The sequence below is a fragment of the Bombyx mandarina genome, chromosome 11 (genome assembly GCF_030267445.1).
Source record: "Bombyx mandarina strain Sakado chromosome 11, ASM3026744v2".
Taxonomy (NCBI): Eukaryota; Metazoa; Arthropoda; class Insecta; order Lepidoptera; family Bombycidae; genus Bombyx; species Bombyx mandarina.
Window position 1 is genome coordinate 17,405,465 of NC_143218.1, and position 22,034 is coordinate 17,427,498.

The 22,034-nt window shown below is 38.3% G+C and overlaps 2 protein-coding genes across 9 annotated transcripts in view; one reads left to right on the forward strand and one right to left on the reverse strand.

Moving 5' to 3' along the window:
- Positions 1–22,034, forward strand: part of Mp (collagen XV/XVIII-type protein multiplexin) — a 225,495-nt gene that overhangs the window by 198,178 nt on the left and 5,283 nt on the right. For 6 of the 8 annotated variants that reach the window (XM_089731123.1, XM_089731118.1, XM_089731120.1 and 3 more), the window contains 10 exons: positions 74–217; positions 3,950–4,048; positions 14,511–14,754; positions 15,668–15,745; positions 15,934–16,028; positions 18,020–18,112; positions 19,134–19,271; positions 20,213–20,343; positions 20,970–21,149; positions 21,669–21,812. In XM_089731123.1, the coding sequence (XP_089587249.1) occupies positions 74–217; positions 3,950–4,048; positions 14,511–14,754; positions 15,668–15,745; positions 15,934–16,028; positions 18,020–18,112; positions 19,134–19,271; positions 20,213–20,343; positions 20,970–21,149; positions 21,669–21,812 (1,346 nt within the window). The remainder of the gene's footprint in view (positions 1–73; positions 218–3,949; positions 4,049–14,510; positions 14,755–15,667; positions 15,746–15,933; positions 16,029–18,019; positions 18,113–19,133; positions 19,272–20,212; positions 20,344–20,969; positions 21,150–21,668; positions 21,813–22,034) is intronic. The other 2 variants (XM_089731124.1, XM_089731125.1) reach the window with 1 other exon arrangement.
- On the reverse strand, positions 7,159–11,342 carry Cyp6ab5 (cytochrome P450). Its single transcript, XM_028174687.2, has 2 exons — positions 9,502–11,342; positions 7,159–7,760 (listed from the first exon to the last, which is right to left on the reverse strand). Exons 1-2 carry the CDS (start codon positions 10,862–10,864, stop codon positions 7,582–7,584), a joined length of 1,542 nt encoding a protein of 513 aa, XP_028030488.2. The 5' UTR covers positions 10,865–11,342; the 3' UTR covers positions 7,159–7,581.

Here is a 22,034-nt window from a genome sequence, read left to right on the forward strand (position 1 = left end):
GCCGCTAGTGAATAATAAAATTGCTAATTATTCTTAGTTAGATTTTACATTTCTTTTTTGTGTTTCCGTGAAGGGTGATAAAGGAGAACCAGGTGCCCGCGGGCGCAGGGGCCGCAGCGGGCCAGGGGGCGCGCGGGGGGCCACGGGCGCCCCCGGACCGCCCGGGCCCGCCGGCCGCCCCGGGGACAAGGGGGACACTGGACTACCCGGCTGGATGGTCAGTGATTTTAAAACTATAAAAACTAGCTTTGTTTATAGCAGATAAATATACTATTTAGGACAAAACCAATGATTTTTTTCTTTTTTTTATTGCTTAGATGGACGGACGAGCTCACAGCCCACCTGGTGTTAAGTGGTTACTGGAGCCCATAGACATCTACAACGTAAATGCGCCACCCACCTCGAGATATAAGTTCGAAGGTCTCAGTATAGTTACAACGGCTACCCCACCCTTCGAACCGAAACGCATTACTGATTCACAGCGGAAATAGGCGGGGTGGTGGTACCTACCCGTGCGGACTCCCAAGAGGACCTACCACCAGTAGTGATGAGCTTAAATTACATGGTCTTTCGTTTCATTTTGATTTCCCCGCCGTCATAGACAATTGTCTTGTTATGGTTACGTAACATCACAACAAAAAATAGAAGATGGCTGATGTTGAATTCAAATGAAACTCATAATTTTTAGTGCAGTTACGGAAAGCATTAGACATATTGTAACCCTTTTTATATAAATAAATGTTTTTGGAGGAAAAGGAAGAAGTAGACCTAAGAAGAAGTGGACGGATTGCGTGAAAGACGATATATGTATGAGCGAAGAAATGGTATATGATAGAGGAACATGGAAGGAGAAAACACGTTGCGCCGACTCCGGGTGACTGGGAGACGGACAGGAGAATGATGATGAAATGTTTTTAGTGCATTACAATTAAGACCTCAGACAACTCAACGCATTACGGTAAATTAAAGTAGGTAACGATATATGCAACAACAGTTTAGTAATTATCTAGGCTGTGCGGTAGAAAATGTTATAGGAATTTGCCGGAGATACTATCCAGTTAGTGCTGTTCTCTATATACCAGCATACTGAAATCGATAGTTGTCTAGTGGTGGGTTTTATTGTAAGTCCGAATATATACTATTGTTTTGCCCTTTCGTATCGCGAAGCACTCATGTACAATTTAAGCTTAGACCTCATGTCTCAGGATCCGGTGACGGCATTCACGTTTTAGTGACTATGGGTAACCGCTTAACAACAGTTGGGGCGTGAGCTCGTTCACTCATCTACCCAATAAAAACAAAAAGGTTAAAGCAATTCAATTTTCTTATTCAATTAATAAGGTTTTTAGTTAGTATGTTTTTATTTTATGAGTCAAAATGATGAATGAAACCCACCCACTCTGTGTCTTGTAATCTAATAAATAACATACCATACTAACAAATAAAGCCTTTGAATGAACGTTGCTAAAATTTAACCAAAATTTATCTAAATTATATCATTGCGTGTTTCGCAAAAAAACGTTTTTTTAATTAAAATACCTGAAAAGGTCAATAATATTAATATTATAAAAATGATAGCGCCCCGAAGTTTTTCGAAGTGTAACTTTTAAAACGAATTTCCTTTTTAATATATCAAGTACTCATGAAGGTCACCGAAGATTATATCACTAACTATGTCAATGACCTGCTAATTTACGGGCTTCAAGATTAATAATAATTTCGCATTTACAAAAAGACGATTAAAAATTCTGATACAAATTTATATTATCTGAAAAAGAAAACGTAATATATCTATATATTAATACGTGAAGCAAAAACTTTGTATCCCTTTTTACGAAAATTGCGGCAACGGAGGAGTATGAAATTTTCCACACTTATAGAGAGTATAGAGAAGAAGTGCACAATGCCAATATTTTTTTAAAATAATGCATAAAAGATACATTAAATCAATAAAGAAAATATTACGCACACTACCATATATTTGTGTATACAGACGCATGCATTCCATTTTGCTAATTGTCAAACATTTCTTATTGCTTATAATCTATGATCAAATTGAGAAAAGGTTATATATTGGTTGACAATATTAATATTTGTGTAAAGTGTAGTCTTGGCGAAATCTGTGATTACGTAAGTAATCTTTGACAATAGAATCATAACAGTGTACAAGCTTATAATTTCAATTAATTATAGTCGATTTTCGACTACCGGGGGACCACTTGTATAGATAAATAAACAATACTTACTATACTACAAAAGCAATATGTGTTTCATTTGTTGGTATTTCTGTAACGGCATCCGAATTCAATCTTTGTACGGTTATTGTGGGATGTCACAACATTTAGGAGCATCGGGCTAGAGTTTGAGAATAGTACTACACACCAGCTCAAGTCTGTGTTATGTAGATCACAAGTCTTCGTCCAGACGTACCTACCGCTTCTCCCTTTGAAAACAGCAATTAGTAGAATAGTTTAAAATTAGTAGAAAATCGATATATCACTTAGTCGTCGTGGCCTAAAAGATAAGACGTCCGGTGCATTCGTATCTAGCGTTGTACCGGTGTTCGAATCCCGCAGGCGGGTAGCAATTTTTTAATGAAATACGTACTAAAGAAATGTTCATGATTAAATTCCACGGTGAAGGAATAACATCGTGTAATAAAAATCAAACCCGCAAAATTATAATTTGCGTAATTACTGGTGGTAGGACCTCTTAAGTCCGCACGGGTAGGTACTACCGCCCTGCCTATTTCTGCCGTGAAGCAGTAATGCGTTTCGGCTTGAAGGGCAGGGCAGCCGTTGTGACTATACTGAGACCTTAGAACTTATATCTCAAAGTGGGTGGCGCATATACGTTGTAGATGTCTTTAGGCTCCACTAACCACTTAACACCAGGTGGACTATGAGCTCGTCCGTCCATCTAAGCAATAACAAAAAAACAGGTGTTAGATCTCGAAGACCGCTAGACAAACAAAGATACATACGATATAAAATGTTATACATTTAATTATCACCACTGACCCTCCACCGAGTGATGTGTCTTTACGAGCTCTGTCAATATTTATGTCCAATAAGTTTTCAAGCATGGCAACGCACAGAATAGTGAACGCATTTCACTAATACATTAGAATTTCATTATAGTATTTGTACTATAATATTATGAATAAGATAAATGAATAATATACTAATTAATAGAATAATTACGTTTTCAATAATATTGATATTATAAAAAAATGTTTCTTGACAATAATTTATTGATAATAATATATGATATTTGTTTTACTTTCGGCTGACTGATCAGAATTCCAAGGTACATAATTTCTTATTGAGCTTCTATAAGTTAATTTTTTTATTAAGCTTCTAAATATAAGTTTAAGCGCACGATTATGTCAACGAATTTTGATGTCCTGTCAATTATGATATTTTCAATACGACTTTATTTATATGGAGAGCTGTTGTATGTTTAATACTGTGTAATGTAACCCGTGGCGACAGAAGAGCTTACGGTTTACTTGATGTAAAGCTGCTACCCGAAATACCAACAAAAGCATCAACATTTCATGTTTCAATCGCCGAAACATAAGCTCGAAGTTGCAATATATTTTTATTGGATGGGTGGATGAGCTCACGGCCTGCCTGGTGTTAAGTGGATACTGGATCCCATAAACGTCAATAAGGTAAATGCCGCCACCTAACTTGAGACATGAGTTCCTAAGTCTTAGTTTTACAGTACAACGGTTGCTTCACCTTTCAAACCGAAACGCATTACTGCTTCACGGCAGAAATAGGCAGGGCGGTGACAACTACACGTGCCGACTCATGCCCTAACACCAGCAGATTTCTTCAGAACCAATAATTACTAAAGGAAGTTCCTCCTGGATGCTCTATGACAGAAATCGTCGTGATTATTAAATTGCTTGCCCATCAGTCAATAGTTAATATTTTGACAGGGCCGTCCGGGAACCTTGGGCCCGCCAGGAGCACCAGGACCAGTTGGACCGAAAGGCGAAAAGGGCGACCCGGGAGTCAACATTTTGGACGTCTCAATGGTAAGCTTTGCCAAATAAACCAACTTAAGCCTTTTTTATTCCGCTTTGTAGGTAGACTAGCAAACCGCCCACCGTACAATCCAACCTGATAGTCAGTGGCTACCGTCGGTCATGGACATCAACAATGCCAGAAGCCCAACCAAGACGCTGCCTCCCGCTTACTCTCCGCAAACCTCAATTGAAAACGACATCCCATAGCGCTCGGAAACACCTTGGTCAAGTACTCTTTATCCTGAAACTATTTACTTGAGAACCTTTTTTTCGTCATGTCGATTAACCTCTCCCCAGTTGTATATCTTTCATTACTCCCGCGCGCCTCATTGAATGTCAACTGTCATCTATATATTAATACGTGAAGCAAAAACTTTGTATCCCTTTTTACGAAAATTGCGCGTACGGAGGAGTATGAAATTTTCCACACTTATAGTAGAATATAGAAAAGAAGTGCACAATGCTAATATTTTTTTAAATAATGCATAAAAGATACATTAAATCAATAAAGAAAACATTACACACACTACATACCATGTATTTGACGCACACACGCATGCATACTATTTATTGTCAAACTGTTGTTGACGTCTGTTGTCAAATTGAGAATAGAATATGATTTGTCTTTGTTAATATTTTTTATAGCGTAGTCTTGACGAAATTTGTGATTATAGAAGTATAAAATACAATTCATAATAGTGTACAAACTTACACTTCCAATTAATTATAGTCGAATTTCGACTACTGCGGGACCTCTAGTATATAAAAATATGTATAACTGCGAAATCCTCTGAGCGGACTTTACACTGATAACGTTTTTTACGGTATAGGTTTAGAAAAACGTGATTTTCTTTAAATTACAACGGAATTATTCAAAATTCCACTTAGATATATATTCCTATTAGATTTCGTTGTGAAATTTCATACACTACACTTGACTTTGAATTGCATTGCAACTGTTCTATGAGAGATAAAATGGGTTACCTAAAACTTGTCTTTTATTATCCATTTAATAAAGAATAAAGACCTTGCTGGGTGTAAAATTATATATTTTTTGTACAATATTAAATATTTGATAAAACTAGAGGTCCCGCAGTAGTCGAAATTCGACTATACCTAATTAATTGGAATTGTAGGTTTGTACACTATTACGATTGTATTTTATACTTCTATAATCAAAAATTTCGCCAAGACTACACTATAAAAAACATTAACAAAGACAAACAATATTTAATCTATTCTCAATTTGACAACAGACGGCAAGAACAAAAGTTTGACAATAAATAGTATGCATGCGTGTGTGCGTCAAATACATGGTATGCAGTGTGTGTAATGTTTTCCTTATTGATTTAATGTAACTTTCATGCATTATTTTAAAAAAATATTAGCATTGTGCACTTCTTGTCTATATTCTCTATAAGTGTGGAAAATTTTATACTCCTCTGTCCGCGCAATTTTCGTAAAAAGGGATACAAAGTTTCTGCTTCACGTATTAATATATTATAGATAGAAACCAAACAAACAGTATCTACAGTTTTCTGTTTGACATACCCTTTATGAGACACCCTGTATTCGGGTACATTAAGTAAGTTGCACATAATTCTATGATACAATATATATATATATATAAGATTGCTTGGCATGTTATGTATGCTTTTTTATATTTATATAATTTAATTTTTCTAAACTAAGCTCATACCATAGCGCTCTCTACATAGCCCTTTGTTGACTGGTGAAGAATATCTTTGGCATTAATGTCGCCACTGTACTCTTTCCGCATAAAATTAAATAAATAAATGGCCTGTACACTTTTCGCGTCGTAACATCGATTCAGACACACAAAAAAGTCGTTATTAACGGAACGCTTTTTACGATAAAGGACGGTTAGCAAAAAAAGTACAGCTCACCCTACCTAACACAAAAACAGAGAAATGATTTCGTTTTTTTGCATTAATACTCGTGAACCTATATCGATAATGGATTGGCACTATCACTGTATTAAAATAAATTATATCCAAGTAATTTTGTTATCAGAATGCTTGAACACGTTAATATATAGATAGTATTTGTGTACTTATCGTAGCTCATATAGTAATATGTATTGTGATGTGGAATTTTGTTTGTTTAGATATTACTTACTCAATCTTGTAATAATGATCGAACAAAGATAATTTATGACCAAGACTAATACATGATCCGGGCAACGGCAATTATATATCTGTAATAGTAAATATGTAGGACGTTTACGACAAAGAGAAGATCTTCCACCGAGCGGGTGATATTGCTCGGTAGACCGACGCTCCGAATGTTGTTGTCCGGAACTTGTTTATATGGAAGCTTTTTTTTTATTGCTCTTGTAGGCATACGAGCATACGGCCCACCTGATGGTGAGTGGTTACCGTCGCCCATGGACTTCAGCAGTGCCAGGGGCGGAGCCAAGCCGCTGCCTAAGCTTATCTTGACAATGCCGTAGGCGAGATTCAGACATCAGTCAAATACCTTGTGTTGTCAATATGATGGCTACCCGCCACAAATATGGCAGTCATATTATTGGATCTTCAAATCCAGTTTATTTGGCACAAGCAATATTTTAACCCCCTGAAAATATAACATGCAACGTGTTTCTGAAATGCAAATTTAAAACGAATGAAACCGCGTGTAGTGTTTAGTTATCAGTAACACTGAGTACGTCAGAATTATTTATAGCTTATTTTTAATATCCTGACCTTACGGATAAGACGCCCAGTGAATTCATATAGATTGAATTCACTGTACTGTAATTCAAATTCTCACGAAACATCTTTCGTGTTCCAATACCAACGTTTCCAAATAAACCAACATCTAAAACACATTCTTGACAAACAACTTCAATTAGTGGTGCCCTACCACCTGTGCAATTAGCACGGGTGACTCCATTTGAGCCAATAGCCATTATATTTATGTTTCAACATGGGTGGAGGCATTCACGATCTCTCAACTCCGATTACCAGGTCAATACTAGCAGGTCCGTGAGCATGTCAGTCTATCCATCGTTTTAAAGATAAAACGATGTATGATTAAACAAGCGTATGATGAATAAAGATTTTAATTACTCTTGTTATTATTACAACATAATCTTATTTTTTTTATTTTTAGAGGTCGTTTTACAATTTTACATTACATTGCCGGTTGAGACTCGGCCGTTCGCGTTACTAAATATTATAATATAACAAAAGTATAAAAAACCATTGTATAAAATTCAAACAAAAATACTAATAATATTATAATATACAAGATCATCTGAACTTAAACCAGAGTTTACGTTAAAGACAGTCTTAATACACAGGTTCTTACGCCATTTTTTTATTTAAAAAAGTCTGATGCTTTGCTGCTCTAGCATATTTGAAAGTGGTAAGAACCCGCTAGGTAATATTGTTCATAATATAGTCAATAATGATGTTTGTAGCAATTCAGAATCAACGTAATCTTTGTTTTAATTATCCCAAAGAAACAGATTCTAATAAAAGTAAGTGAATTTACGCACGACTAATGAGAAGCTTCGACTAGATTCTGCGTTCTCTTCTCCGTAGCTTGAGGGGTAGACCATGAACGAAGCCTTCAGAAACGATTGTAGTGGGATCAGGTATTGGGTCTCGCAGACTGATCCCAACGGGCTCTACCGTATATTTGTGTAATACAGCAACTAAGCCCGCCATCGACAGCATTTGACCCAGTCTTTCACCTGTAAAAAAAAATTGTGTTCACTAAATAAGTTCGACTATGTCGTGTCCAAAACAATAGCATCGCCCTATCTCTTGCCGTGGTTGTCGTAAAACGCACTAAAGGTCGCCTTCAAGGTGACATTGAATCCGGTAACCATTCACAAAAAGTCTTACTTTTTTTTCTACTGTAAAACTCGAAAGTATTATTATGCGACTGATTTCGAAAATATTTATGTCTGATATTTAGAAACTGGTTTAATTAGATGAACATAATATGCATGTTGTCTTGTGTTCCATTATTTAGCGCTTGTAATTATCATGCAATACTAATTTTAATATCTTTCCGCTATTGATCAATTAAATATAAAAATAAAAATAGCCAATTCAGCAAACTTTGTTTTTCTACAACCTAGAAAAATGATTTTTGTCTATCTTATTTAATACCAATTATATTACACATAAATGGATAATGCGATACAAAAAATTAATATAACAAACACACAACCGACTTTAAAAGGATTAAATGAGTATATCGTCAATATAGTCGAAGTGTATTTAATATGCATTATTAAGGTTAGCTCACTGGACTGGACTGGAAACTAGACTAAGCACTTCATTATGACCAACATAAGTGGCTACAAATCACAAGAAAAGATCTCAGCGGGCGCATTACGACGCAATGAGTGATCGATTGGAGGAAGAGGAGATTAAGCATAGCTCAAAAGCCACTAGCCTGACCTTGATAACATTTAAATGAGACGACAGGAGAACCTACCAGCTTTAAAAAAAATAAAGAATCAACAAATTCGGTTCACCTAGAAAACACAGATAATAAATTATCATTCTTTCTTACACTATTTTTAATTCAAATTTATTAAAATTTATTTTCAATTTTTTAGTTGGATTTTCTATAAAAGCGTATTTTGTTAGTTTTTTTAAGCTATTATTTAGTTTTCATTTTTTAGTTGAAATAATTTTTTTTTTTTTTTTATTGGATTGTTGTCGGTCCTTAATAAGTATACCAATTTTCGAGTTATTCCGACGTTTTGAAGGGGGTCAAAATTATGTTCAAAGATTCCGTTACAAACGTCTGAAGCTAATAAAAGCGTATTAAAAAGCGATCCAATTGAGAACCCCTTTTTTAAAGTTGATTTGAAAAATAATTTTGTGCAGTGAAAAAAAAATACGAAGATTAACATAACATAATTTGATTGTCCGAATTCGGCTTTAAGAACATCGAACTGGAGAATATTATTTTGAAAAGAAAACCGTAATCAATTTGTTAAATAGGTACTTTAACAACAACTTTTCTAAGCAGCGTGCCTTTCAATAATCCACACGTGTACTGTTTTTACATGTGAATTTCAATAGATCCAGTGGAACAACAGAATCTGATATTATTTGCCTAAAGAGCTATTCCAACTACGAGCGGACGATTAGGCGAGCTCACGGGCTCAACCTGAGAGAATTTGCTAATACTGGCCCTAGCAAGAGCAGTGCTTTACAGAATCTACCACCGGATCAGAATTGCGACCCACTGAGAAAATCCGGTGAGAAACTGAGTGGGTTGTTTGTGTGGAAAACTGACATTAGAAGTCAATGTTAGTAGAGGAATTTTTGTAACGGTTCTTATAACAACTTAATACAAGATAGGGATTGCCATCAGTCTATTAACGGCTGCTATAAAAAAAATCCGATTGCCAATTAATATACGCTTGGACTAACTACAAAACCAATTATCAAAATTAAGCGCTTACTTACCAACACATGCCCGTGGCCCCTCACCAAAAGGCAAAAATGTGTACGGTTTCAAATTTGCTTTCGCGCCAGAGCTAAACCTTTCAGGATGAAACTTCTCAGGATCCTTGAAGTACTTTTCATCTTTGTGTATAGCTTGAATCGGAATCATTAATTTTACGTCTTCGTTGATAGTCAAATTGATTTCCGGAAACGTATATTCAGGTACCGTGCACATCCTCACCAAATATCCAACTGATGGATACAGTCTCATTGCCTCGTTAAATGCCATTTCTAAATATGTCATCTCTTTGATAGCATCATAAGTAATCTTGTTGTTGTGTTTGCTCAAAACTTCATCGATTTCCTTTTGTGTTTTCTCTTGGCACTCTGGATTGAAGGCCAATTGATGCAATGTGTAGCTCGAGGCGGTCGAGGATGTCTCGAAACCAGCTCCGAAGAAAACGAAGACCTGTGCCGTCATCAGCAAGTCATCGAATTCTAGTTCAACTTGTTTTGGTGTTCCGTTTGCGTTCTTGGCTTCTATTGAGTCCCCGAGTAATTTCCCCTTCTGTTTGAGCTCAAGCATCAGATCTATGAAATCATTTCTTCCGGAGGGCTTGTAATTCTTTTCGCGTATCACATTTTGTACTAAATACGTCATAGATTTTTCTAACTCTGGCGTCAGAAACGTTAAATGCTTACACAATTCCGGAAATATTAATTTAAGGGCAGCACGCACTGCATCGCTGAGATCTCTTTCGAATATCCTCTTACCAAGTTTTCGGAATTGGGAGTTCTCATCACTCAAAGAGTCAATATTTAAGCCGAAGCCACATGCGCCTATAAAATCGGTCGTGTACCTGGCCATCAGTTCCCTGACGTCGCAAAAATTTCCATCGGCCTCGTTTTCCGCAATAATTTGTAATTTTTCTGCACGTTCGGTTATTATGTGAAACATTGCCTTTAATTTAGCGGTACTGAAAGCCGGAGTGAATCTCTGTCTTATCAACCGCCAAAGATCGCCGTCGGCAAAAAACAAATTCTTAAGTAACGGTTCTATTACCTTTTTGTGTGGATTAAAGCCTCTTGCGTAGAAGCTGCTGAAATCTGTGACGAGGATTCTCTTGATGAGTTCAGGGTCCCGTACCACGAGTTCAGGTGAAGTACCTCGATAGAAACCCACCACTTTCTCCTCAGGATATTTCTTGTACATCTCCGTGGCCATCATTGCCATACTGGCTTTTTGCATGAACTGTCTTATATTATTTCCAAAGAAGGGTAGCGGCGGATCATGATTGACACCTTTCTTCTTCCAGTAATCAAAAGTCCTAATCCCATAGTAATACAATGTTATTAAAATCACAATTAGTAGATAAAAAAACATTGTATCCTATGTCACTTCTTTTATTTAATTCACCAATAAACATAACCACTCTAATGCGCTAGAACCGTGTGACTGATGTTTTGAGATTACGCAATCACACGGAGCTGTGAAGCAAAATAATTATTTTATCAATCGATCGCGCTTCGATTTAAAAATCGAAAGGATTATAACAAATTTATGTTTTATCTGCATTCCACGCAAAATTCTTAAGTTATTTTGTAATATTATTATAAGTAAATTAATAGGTTGAGGAAACAGTTTTTTCGCATTATAGTATGTATGAATTTGTAATAAAATCTCTTTGGCTATACATACTATTTGTATCTGGCTGGTTTTGGTATCATTAAAAGTTTAAGTTTTAAAGAAGATAATTCCAAATTCAAATTAGAAAATGTGTGATTTTTATTTATTTTTCGTACTGTCAAGATGAGTGAATCTAATGAAGAAATTCGATACATTTTAAAAGTTTACTACAAAAATGCTAAAAATGCAACGCAAGCATTGAAAAACACAACACACAAATTTGATTTAAGCGTTTTCAATCCAGAAATTTTGATGTCAAAGATGCACGTCGCTCTGGTCGCCCTATTACGGATAAAATGGATGCCATTTTTGAAAAAGTGGAGCAGGATCGGCATATCAGTAGTTACGACGTAGCTGAAGAACTGGGAATTGATCACAAAATAGTTTTGGCGCATTTGAAAAAAACAGGATACACAAAAAAGCTCGATATTTGGGTACCTCACGAGCTCACTGAAAGAAACCTAATGAACCGTGTACTCATTTGTGATTCTTTATTACGACGTAATGAAACCAAACCATTTTTGAAGAAGCTGATAACTGGTGATGAAAAGCGGATCACGTACGACAAGAATGTGCGAAAAAGGTCGTGGTCAAAGGCCGGTCAGGCTTCACAGACTGTGGCGAAACCCGGGTTAACTTGCAACAAGGTGATGCTGTGTGTGTGGTGAGATTGGAAGGGCATTATTCATTATGAGCTGTTACTACCAGGCAGGACTATCGATTCTGAACTCTACTGCGAACAACTGATGAGATTAAAGCAAGAAGTTGAGAGAAAGCGGCCGGAATTAATCAACAGAAGCGGTGTCGTTTTTCATCATGATAACGCTAGACCTCACAAACCTTTAGCCACTCAGTAAAAATTAAGAGAGCTTGGCTGGGAGGTATTAATGCATCCGCCGTATAGTTCTGACCTTGCACCTTCAGATTTCCACTTGTTTCGGTCTCTTCAGAATTATTTAGGCAATGTCAGGTTAACATCACGAGAGGACTGCCAAAACCAATTGTCGCGGTATTATGATCAGAAGCCCCAAAATTTCTATAGCAATGGGATCATGTCCCTACCTACAAGATGGCAAAAAATTATCGAACAAAATTGTACCTACATACTTTAGTTAAATGTAAATAAACTTTATTAAAAAATGTTTTGAATTTTCTTAAAAAATGCGAAGAAACTTTTTCCCCAACCTATTATATTGCTATTTAACTTGGAAATAAGATTACTGACTTGGACAAGTGGTGTCCAATAGGAGCAAAATGGCGCGAGGACATGCGCTTCTCGCGAATCGTGTCACCTTGCTCACACCTGCCTCGGATCAGTCCTCTCCCATCCAAGGTTCGTCCGCGGATCGTTGAGCGAAAAGGGATTTCAATCGGTTCTATTCTGACATGCCGGCTTAACGCCTCCAAAGCGTAGACTTATTAAGTCTTACAACTTCCCCGTGAAATTGTGAAATTTCATTGAAAATTTCTATACCTTTTTTGGCTTTAGGCCGTTCATGACAACTGCATTATTCTGCTGCTGCTGGCTGGTCTATTATTTTCGTAAAATAAAAAGAATCACGGAAAATACGCACCAATATTTTTACTGGTGGTAGGACCTCTTGTGAGTCGGCACGGGTAGGTACCACCACCCTGCCTATTTCTACCGTGAAGCAGTAATGCGTTTCGGTTTGAAGGGTGGGGTAGCCGTTGTAACTATACTGAGATCTTAGAACTTATATCTCAAGGTGGGTGGCGCATTTACGTTGTAGATGTCTATGGGCTCCAGTAACCACTTAACACCAGGTGGGCTGTGAGCTCGTCCACCCATCTAAGCAATACAAAAAAGAAAAAAAAAACCACCTTCAGACACGACTGGTTGCCGACAAAAATAAGCAAGAAGTGATGATAATTATCATAAATCCGCGCAAGCTTCCCATAGTCACAGGGGAAATACACAAAAATAAATTCCTTCTTCATTATCGATTATAAAGACGTGTTATGTGGATGTTTCATTAGAATAAATACATTATAAATAAAAATATATTACTACAAATATCAAATAATATTGATATGTCCGTTCGAACTGTTTCAAACAATATCTCAAATTTACCGACCTATTACTAGACATAGCTAATAGAATATTTGAAGTCGGCTAAAAATTGTTTAATCCGTATTATTTATAAACAGAAGCTACTCGTAGAAACAGCTCTTAATTAATAATTCACGATAATAATTATCAGGTGATTAATGTTATTTCAAGGTCAAAGTAGCAGCTATCTAAATAAACTTGAGACATTGTTGATAGTACCTTAAGTTAGACGACATATTTAGTATATAGCTTCGATTTGATATATTAATATATTGAATAAGGGAAATCAATTTTGAACACATTAATTTAAGATAATAATATAAACACAAATAACAAGAACACTGAGCAGCGCCATCTAGTGTCAGCGCGATGTATTTTTTTTTTATTATTATTTCCTTTGTAGGCAGACGAGCATACGGCCCACCTGATGGTAAGTGGTCACCGTCGCTCATGGACGTCAGCAATGCCAGGGGCAGAGCTAAGCCGCTGCCTTCCATTGCCGCTTAATGGTAGGCATTAACTGGCACAAAATTGTTACTCCTAGGCGATCCAGTATCGAGATAGAGCCATACATCTGTGTGTTTAATGGGAGTTTTTTAACGTTGTTGATAGCGTAAGAGTTAACTCAAATTTGTATGCACTTGGAACAGCGCCCCTAGCGGCAAATGTAGACAAACGTTCCAACTCCATACAAATTTGAGTTAACTCTTACGCTATCGAGAACGTTAAAAAACTCGCACTAAGCACACTGGGTCGAAACGACCCTGCGACCTGTATTCTGTACGGGTTTCAGCATTGAGTCTAAGTAAATTTTTTACAAGAATAACGGCTTTTCTAATTCTTCAATTGAAGGGCATGGTTGCTTCACTGTCCTAGCTAAAAAGCATAGGACTGCAGTACTCAATATGAGCCGCTGGTAGAATAAGACGGAAAGTAAGTGGACATATACTAACGATCTTCGGTGTCCTATATATTTTTATACTAAGTACTATTAGCTGACCCGACAAACGTTATTATGCCCTATAAGTTATTTCTAAGAAAGATAAATAACCTATATACCGACTGCAGTGCCATCTGCCGGACTTATTTGTGAATCTAAGCCATCGAGGACGTCACCCAAATGCATATAAAAAAAATCATTCAAATCGGTTCAGCCGTTTAGGGGGAATTCAGTGACAAACGCACGCACAGAATAAATATATAACATATTTTACATTTCCTCTATAATATTAATCGTGTTTTGCTTCATGATCGAGCATTCTCAATTCACAGTTCAAAGGTGAAAAAGGCGATCGGGGATTCGACGGAGTACCAGGAGTACAAGGTCCACCCGGACCTCCAGGAAAACCAGCGTCCGAACCAGTGCAGTATCTTCCTGGGCCGCCTGGCCCGCCCGGACCACCGGGTTCTCCCGGTACGCCTGGAGTATCTGTGGTGGGTCCTAAAGGTGAACCAGGGGTCAGCTATTACGAAGAGGGACCTGTCCACGGCAGTCCTAAATTCTACGGGAGACCAGGTAAAGATTTTAAAAGCAATTATATATATATATATGTTCGTAAATGTTCTTGGATTGAATTAATAAATAGGAAAGTTTCTTAAATTTGGTTAAATAGTCTATTCCATTTATCATTTCTATGTACGGCGGACTACAAAAATGCATTAAAATCGACCTATAACTAACCACGTCATTTCGGATCCTCCCGATCCACTAACGGTGCTTTTATGTACCTTAAGTACCGGTCATCTTGTCGAACCCGTCGCTTACGACGAAGGGCTCGACGAGTAAATTAACCCATCGACACAGCCCACTGAGTTTCTCACCGGATCTTCTCAGTGGGTCGCGTTTCCGTTCCGGTGGTAGATCCTGCGAAGGACTGCTCTTGCTAGGGTCAGTGTTAGCAACACTTCCGGTTTGAGCCCCGTGAGCACACCTACATGTTAGGGTGAAGCTGAAATAGCCTCTCAAGGCTATTAGCATAGGTAATAAAAAAAACATACTGCATCACAATCTCTTATAATCACGGGTTCGAATGTTAAAGCCTATGAATTAAAACTGACTGAGTTTCTGCCGAATCTTTTCAGCAGGTCGTGATTCCGATCCGGTAGTACATTCAGCGAACCCCTACCCTTGACAATGCAATTTTTTTTTATTGCTTAGATTGTTGGACGAGCTTACAGCCCACCTGGTGTTAAGTGGTTACTGGAGCCCATAGACATCCACAACGTAAATGCGCCACCCACCTTGAAATATAAGTTCTAAGGTCTCACGTATAGTTATTATATTAGTTATTATAAGTATTGACAAATTCGCCTGGCTGAGCCCTACACGTTAAATTGACCTAGTATAGCCCCTCGAGATAACTAGGATAGGAAGGTAGCAAAAAAAAATTAATTAATTTCTCAATTTTCTTTAACGCCGCCCGGATTAGTCCTCAAGAGTCCTTTAGATGAACTCAAAGCGTTGAAAGAGTTGAAAGATCTCAAAGATAAAGAACGTGATAGGGGAGGTGAGTAATTCAACATTAGATACCACGCTCGATGTCCTTAGTTCGAGTTTTTTTAACGCTCTCGATAACGTAAAAGTTAACTCAAATTTGTATGGAGTTGGAACGTTTGTCTACGTTTGCTGTTACGGGCGCTGTTCTAAATGGCACTATAGTATAGCGTAGTCTGAAAGCAGCTTAACTTTTTATAGGGTTCAGCGCGCGGAGTCAACCGGCGGATGAATCCAGCGCGCAGAAGACGGTTCCAGGTGCAGCCGTGTTCCAAACAACAGAAGAAATGATGAAGGTACTAATTGGTCTCGAAGTTTCCTTTTAATCCGGGCTTTAAATTTCTTTCAGTTGTTGGTGTACACTGTAATTTAGACCTTATGTGATAAGACTAGCCGTTGCATTCAAATCGTGCTGTCTATAGACTCTGGTAGCCGCTTGCGGGTCGAGTATATTAGAGCATATCGATGACACGCGGGCCTCTGATTCGTGTCAGTCGCGCAGGTGGAACTTGCGTGGGGTTCAAGAACAAACCAGTAGTAAACATCCAGCAGTTTATTGATGGTAATCAAGCGGACAGACAGTACAATAATATTATACTTAGGAACTCTGTGGTCGTCGTGGCCTAACGGATAAGACGTCCGGTGCATTCGTGTTGAAGCGATGCACCGGTGTTCGAATCCCGCAGGCGGGTACCAATTTTTCTAATGAAATACGTACTCAACAAATGTTCACGATTGACTTCCACAGTGAAGGAATAACATCGTGTAATAAAATGAAACCCGCAAAATTATAATTTGCGTAATTACTGGTGGTAGGACCTCTTGTGAGTCCGCACGGGTAGGTACCACCGCCCGCCTATTTCTGCCGTAAAGCAGTAATGCGTTTCGGTTTGAAGGGTGGGGCAGCCGTTGTGACTATACTGAGACCTTAGAACTATATCTCAAGGTGTGTGGCGCATTTACGTTGTGGATGTCTATGGGCTCCAGTAACCACTTAACATCAGGTGGGCTGTGAGCTCGTCCACACAGCTAAGCAATAAAAAAAAAAAAAAAACTTAAAGTACAGCGTGCAGACCTTGCAACGGCACCGAGAGGAAATGGAAGAGCGAACCATAAACACCTGTATTTATACACAATGCAGGGCATTCAATATCAAGCCAAGATTTAATGCATACCTATTCACTAACATTCTTAATAGAAAGCCAACCTGACGATGCTAATAAATAAATAAAACATTCAAAACGCATTCCATTTTCCGAAGTTACATTGAAGATAACGTACTACCTAAAAAAAGACTGCACGTACATAATACAAACTCGATAAGATTTAAATAATAACAACCCCGAAACTCAATTAAATTTAAAATACGCATGAGATATTGACCGAGTCGATGGTGCAGTATTTCGCGCCTCTGATCTTTGTACTGAGGGTTTTGATTGACATCCGTCTCCCCGTTTTATTTTGCAAGTCCACGCCCCTCCCCGCTAAGCAAAGCAATATAGGGTTGCAATGTTTCGAGCAATACATATTGTGTAGATAATAAACACCCAGACAGAGCCCCAGAGACTCAGAGCAAACAAAACTGTTCATTACATAACGTTTGCCCGATGCGAGAATCGAACCTGCGACCCTAAGCACATCAGTCAGATCCGCTAATTACCGCACCTACTACTATCTATCAGTCAAAATATAATCTATATATTAATACGTGAAGCAAATACTTTGTACCCCTTTTCACGAAAATTGCGCGGACGGAGGAGTATGAAATTTCCCACACTTATAGAGAATATAGAGAAGCAGTGCAGAGTGTTAATATTTTTTTAATTATCCATAAAAAATACATTAAATCAATAAAATAAAATCACACATACTACCATGTATTTGACACACATACGCATGCATACTATTTCTTTTCTTATATAGTCTGTCGTCAAATTGGGAATAGATTAATTATGGTTTTTCTTTATTATTATTTGCCTAAAGTGTAAGTAAAGTCTTGGCGAAATCTGTGATTATAGAAGTACATACAATAGTCTTTTACAATAAAATCATAACAGTGTACAAACTTATAATTTCAATGAATTATAGTCGAATTTCGACTACCGGGGGACTACCTACTACTAGTAATAACTATAACCCCATAACTTCGTAATCCACGTCATTAAAACACGCTTGTCACTTATAACTCTTTGGATCTGAGATTAAATTTTAAAAATCGGTTTCGAATATTCCCGGAGATTCAATTAACGGGACGTCAGTCAACCTCTGACGGTCTGTTGTTCCGTAGCTCGCCTCGTCCAGCCCGGTGGGCGCGCTGGCGTATGTTGCAGAAGAACAAGCTTTGTTCGTCAAAGTTAATTCCGGCTGGCAATATGTATTGGTGAGTTCATAAATTGAATTTGTTTAAAAAAAAATCGTTCGATTTTTAAAACTTAAGTTATAGATTTCAAGCATGATGCATTTAAGATGCATGTCATTAGGAGATGTATGGAAATGGTAGTGCAAGGTAGAGGGGGAAGAGGTCGACTGAAGAAGATATAGATGGAGTGTGTGAATGGCCATATGAGAGAGAGAGAGAGGAGTGAGTGCTGAGATGACGGCTGATAGAAGTGATAGAAGAGAATAAAGAGAAAAATTAGCTGTGCCGACCCCACCTAGTGGGATAAGGTGGAGAATAAATAATAGTTTAAAAAAGCGTGGGCTGCATAGTATAAGTAGTTCAAATATTTTCTATAAAACCGTATTTTAAAGAATATTTTTTTTAACTATTATTTATTTTTAATTTTTTGGTTGAATTTCAATTTTTTCAATTTTTTTTTTTTGACTTGACAACCTCTTATAATTCGATGGAGCCGGCTGCGTGCACAAAAACGTGACTCATGCGGCGTTACCTCGCTCTGAGGCGTTCCATTTAAGGCTTGAAGTGCAAGTGAGAGCGCACAACGAGCGACAAAGAGGCACAATCGACCTCCGCGTTCGGCAGCGTTCGACATATGTCTCTCTCCTACTTGAGTGAGCGATGCATCCGCGTAGACAGCTGCTATACAATAATACATTTACATGTTTTCGTTAAGTATGAAGTCCAAGAAGTGAAGTGAAGATCCATCAGCATTTTCTTATGACGTTGTCACGTTCAACTATCGTCAGTAAACCGACTTTACAGACAACCGATTTTTTTTTAAATTTGGATTGTCGTCGGTCCATAATAAGTATACCAAATTTCGAGTTAATTCGACGTTTTGAAGGGGGTCAAAATCATGTTCAAAGATTCCGTTACATACGTACATACGTCTGAAGATAATAAAAGCGTATTAAAATTAGCTGTGCCGACCCCACCTAGTGGGATAAGGTGGAGTAAAAGAAGAAGAAAGTTATTTATCTCGATTTTTCGTTCCAAACAGCTTGGCTCTCTAGTGACTCAGTCGAAGCCTCCGCCGACGCCGGCGCCAGCCCCCCTACCGATGCCAGCGGCGAGCCTAGTTCATGTACCGCCTATCTCTAATCTAGTCGAAAATTCACCAACACCAATCGGTCCTAGTGTAAGTCCTAGTGTAAATCACCCTGATTGTTTTTATTATATAATAACACAAAGTTTTGACCATGCTTTGACAAACAAGAAAAGCTGGAATAGCCCCTAGACTACCAGCGAATAGGTACGGAAATATCCACAAGGACTTCAACAAGGACAACAAGGACTTCAACAAAATAAAATTGGATTATAATTATCAATGTAGGATAATAGCAAAATCAATTTAATAACTTGCTTTATTAAAGACTAGGTGACCCGGCAGAGTTCCTAGTGCCTCAATCGTTAAATAAAAGACCTAAACTTTTTTTTAAAATAAACTTAAAACAAACAAAAGGAATCCGTCCGACGGGGGAAACATCAAAGGAAAAACAACATTGTTATTTTTATTTAATTCCGAGCATTTTCATATCTATCTACCTTTTAAACCTTCTCTGGACTTCCACAAATGATTTAAGACCAAAATTAGTTAAATCTTTTTTTAGTAAAAAAAAAAACTTTACATTCTCAAAGTCACTTAATTGAGACTTGTTGTACTGTGGTTCTGATGTGTCGATAGAATGATGGCTCCGCTACCGGTAATACTATGGATGCATTTTTGAAGCAGCGACCCTTGAGCTGTTAGGTTTCCTCTGGAGGCGATCGGGCAGCTGTTAGCAAATCCCACCCCTCCTGGCTGTCGATTCCTTCCTTCCTAACGATTCTTCCTAAAACCGGCAATACTAAGGGATAGCGGTTCCATCTTCACATGGCTGCGCTCAACGACCCGCTATCGGGCATTATGCACGGCGTACGCCGCGCGGACTACGCGTGCTACAAACTAACCCTTCTCTCTTGACTAAGCCCAAGTTCGCCCACCTGTCCTAAGAAAACTGGAAAGGCCTCCGGGCCATCAGTAATGACTCCTTCCTAAAAAACCGGTAATACTAAGTTATAGCGATTCCATCTGTTCAGCTTCGCATGGCCGCGCTCAACGACCCGCTATCGGGCAATATGCACGGCGTGCGCCGCGCGGACTACGCGTGCTACAGACAGGCGCGCCGCGCGGGGCTGCGGGGGACCTTCCGAGCCTTCCTCACCAGCAGGCACGTGTATACCAAAAACCTCAAATACGTTTCACTGGTGGTAGGACCTCTTGTGAGCCCGTACGGGTAGGTAACACCGCCCTGCCTATTTCTGCCGAGAAGCAGTAATGCGTTTCGGTTTGGGGTAGTCGTTGTAGATGTCTATGGGCTCCAGTAACCACTTAACACCAGGTCATCTGTGAGCTCGTCCACCCGTCTAAGCAATAAAATATATATATACAGAACCCCCTACACTAACCATTCTGGACCCAGAAACTCACTGGGCTTCCTAGTTCAAATCATCCATAAATTCTACTTCGACGGTGTGTGGCGGTCAAAATACACAGAGCTAAAGTATTTTCTGTAGACCCAAACATTCGAGAAGCTTTTAATGGTGATGACCCACATGACAACTACAATAATAATGATAATAATCCTTTAATTTCCTACTAAATATTTTAACAGTCAGTAACAAGTATAATCACTTAACTAATTTAATACACTTTGGTGGTTTTATGTAGAAACCACGTATTGGATAAAGGCCTCCTCCAAAGATGCCCAATTGTCTCTGTCCTGTGCATTCTCTTTCCAGTTTGGACATGACAACGAATTCTTTATAAATACATTATAAGCGCCCTGTGTTTCAGAATTCAGAATTTAGATTCGACAGTGAGATACGCGGACCGCCACCTCCCTGTGCTGAATACGCAAGGAGACGTGCTCTTCAAGTCATTCTCGGACATATTTGACGGGAGCGGAGGGATCGTGGCAGGGACCCCAAGGATCTACAGTTTCAATGGAAAAAACATCATCACTGATTCGCATTGGTGAGTAATAATATGGTAGCGTATTTTGATGGTAGGACCTCTTGTGAGTCCGCACGGGTAGGTACCACCGCCCTGCCTATTTCTGTCGTGAAGCAGTAATGCGTTTCGGTTTGAAGGGCGGGGCAGCCGTTGTAACTATACTGAGAGCTTAGAACTCTTATATCAAGGTGGATGGCGGTATTTACGTTATAGATGTCTGTGGGCTCCAGTAACCACTTAACACCAGGTAGGCTGTGAGCTCGTCCACCCAACTAAGCAACATATATATATAATAATATATATGTAGGATTGGTAAGAGCGGAACGTATGAAAAGTGTGTGGAACGGCGCGTTGAGAAGTGAGTGAGAGAAAACGGAAAGAAAGAGAGAAGATAATGACAGACAGAATGACAGAGAATTGGAAGATGGCGAGGACGGTTGAAAAATGAGCAAGACGTAATAAAAAAGTTTTATTTTATGCGCTGCGATCTCTATTCTACATAATAATATATTGAGTTTTACAATCACGGTTATCAACCAGGCCTCAGAAATTGATATGGCACGGATCTCACGCCAGCGGGGAGAGAGCCTTGGATACCTTCTGCGAGGAATGGCAGAGTAACGATCCGACCAACAAGGGAATGGCGGCTTCACTATATTCGCACAAAATATTATCACAGGAGAGGCAAGTCTTTTCATATAAATAAAATTTTTGATACATATTATTATTTATTTAAAATGTATTTAATTAAAAAAAATGTCTAAGATATTAGAATTTTTGATGGGTAGTATTTAATCCTACAACTGTAAAATGATTTTGGAAATTCCATTGTAAGATGGTTAATTTAGTGTACAAACCAGTATTTTGTTATACGATGAGTAATTTTGTCTTAAAATCTGTTTCACT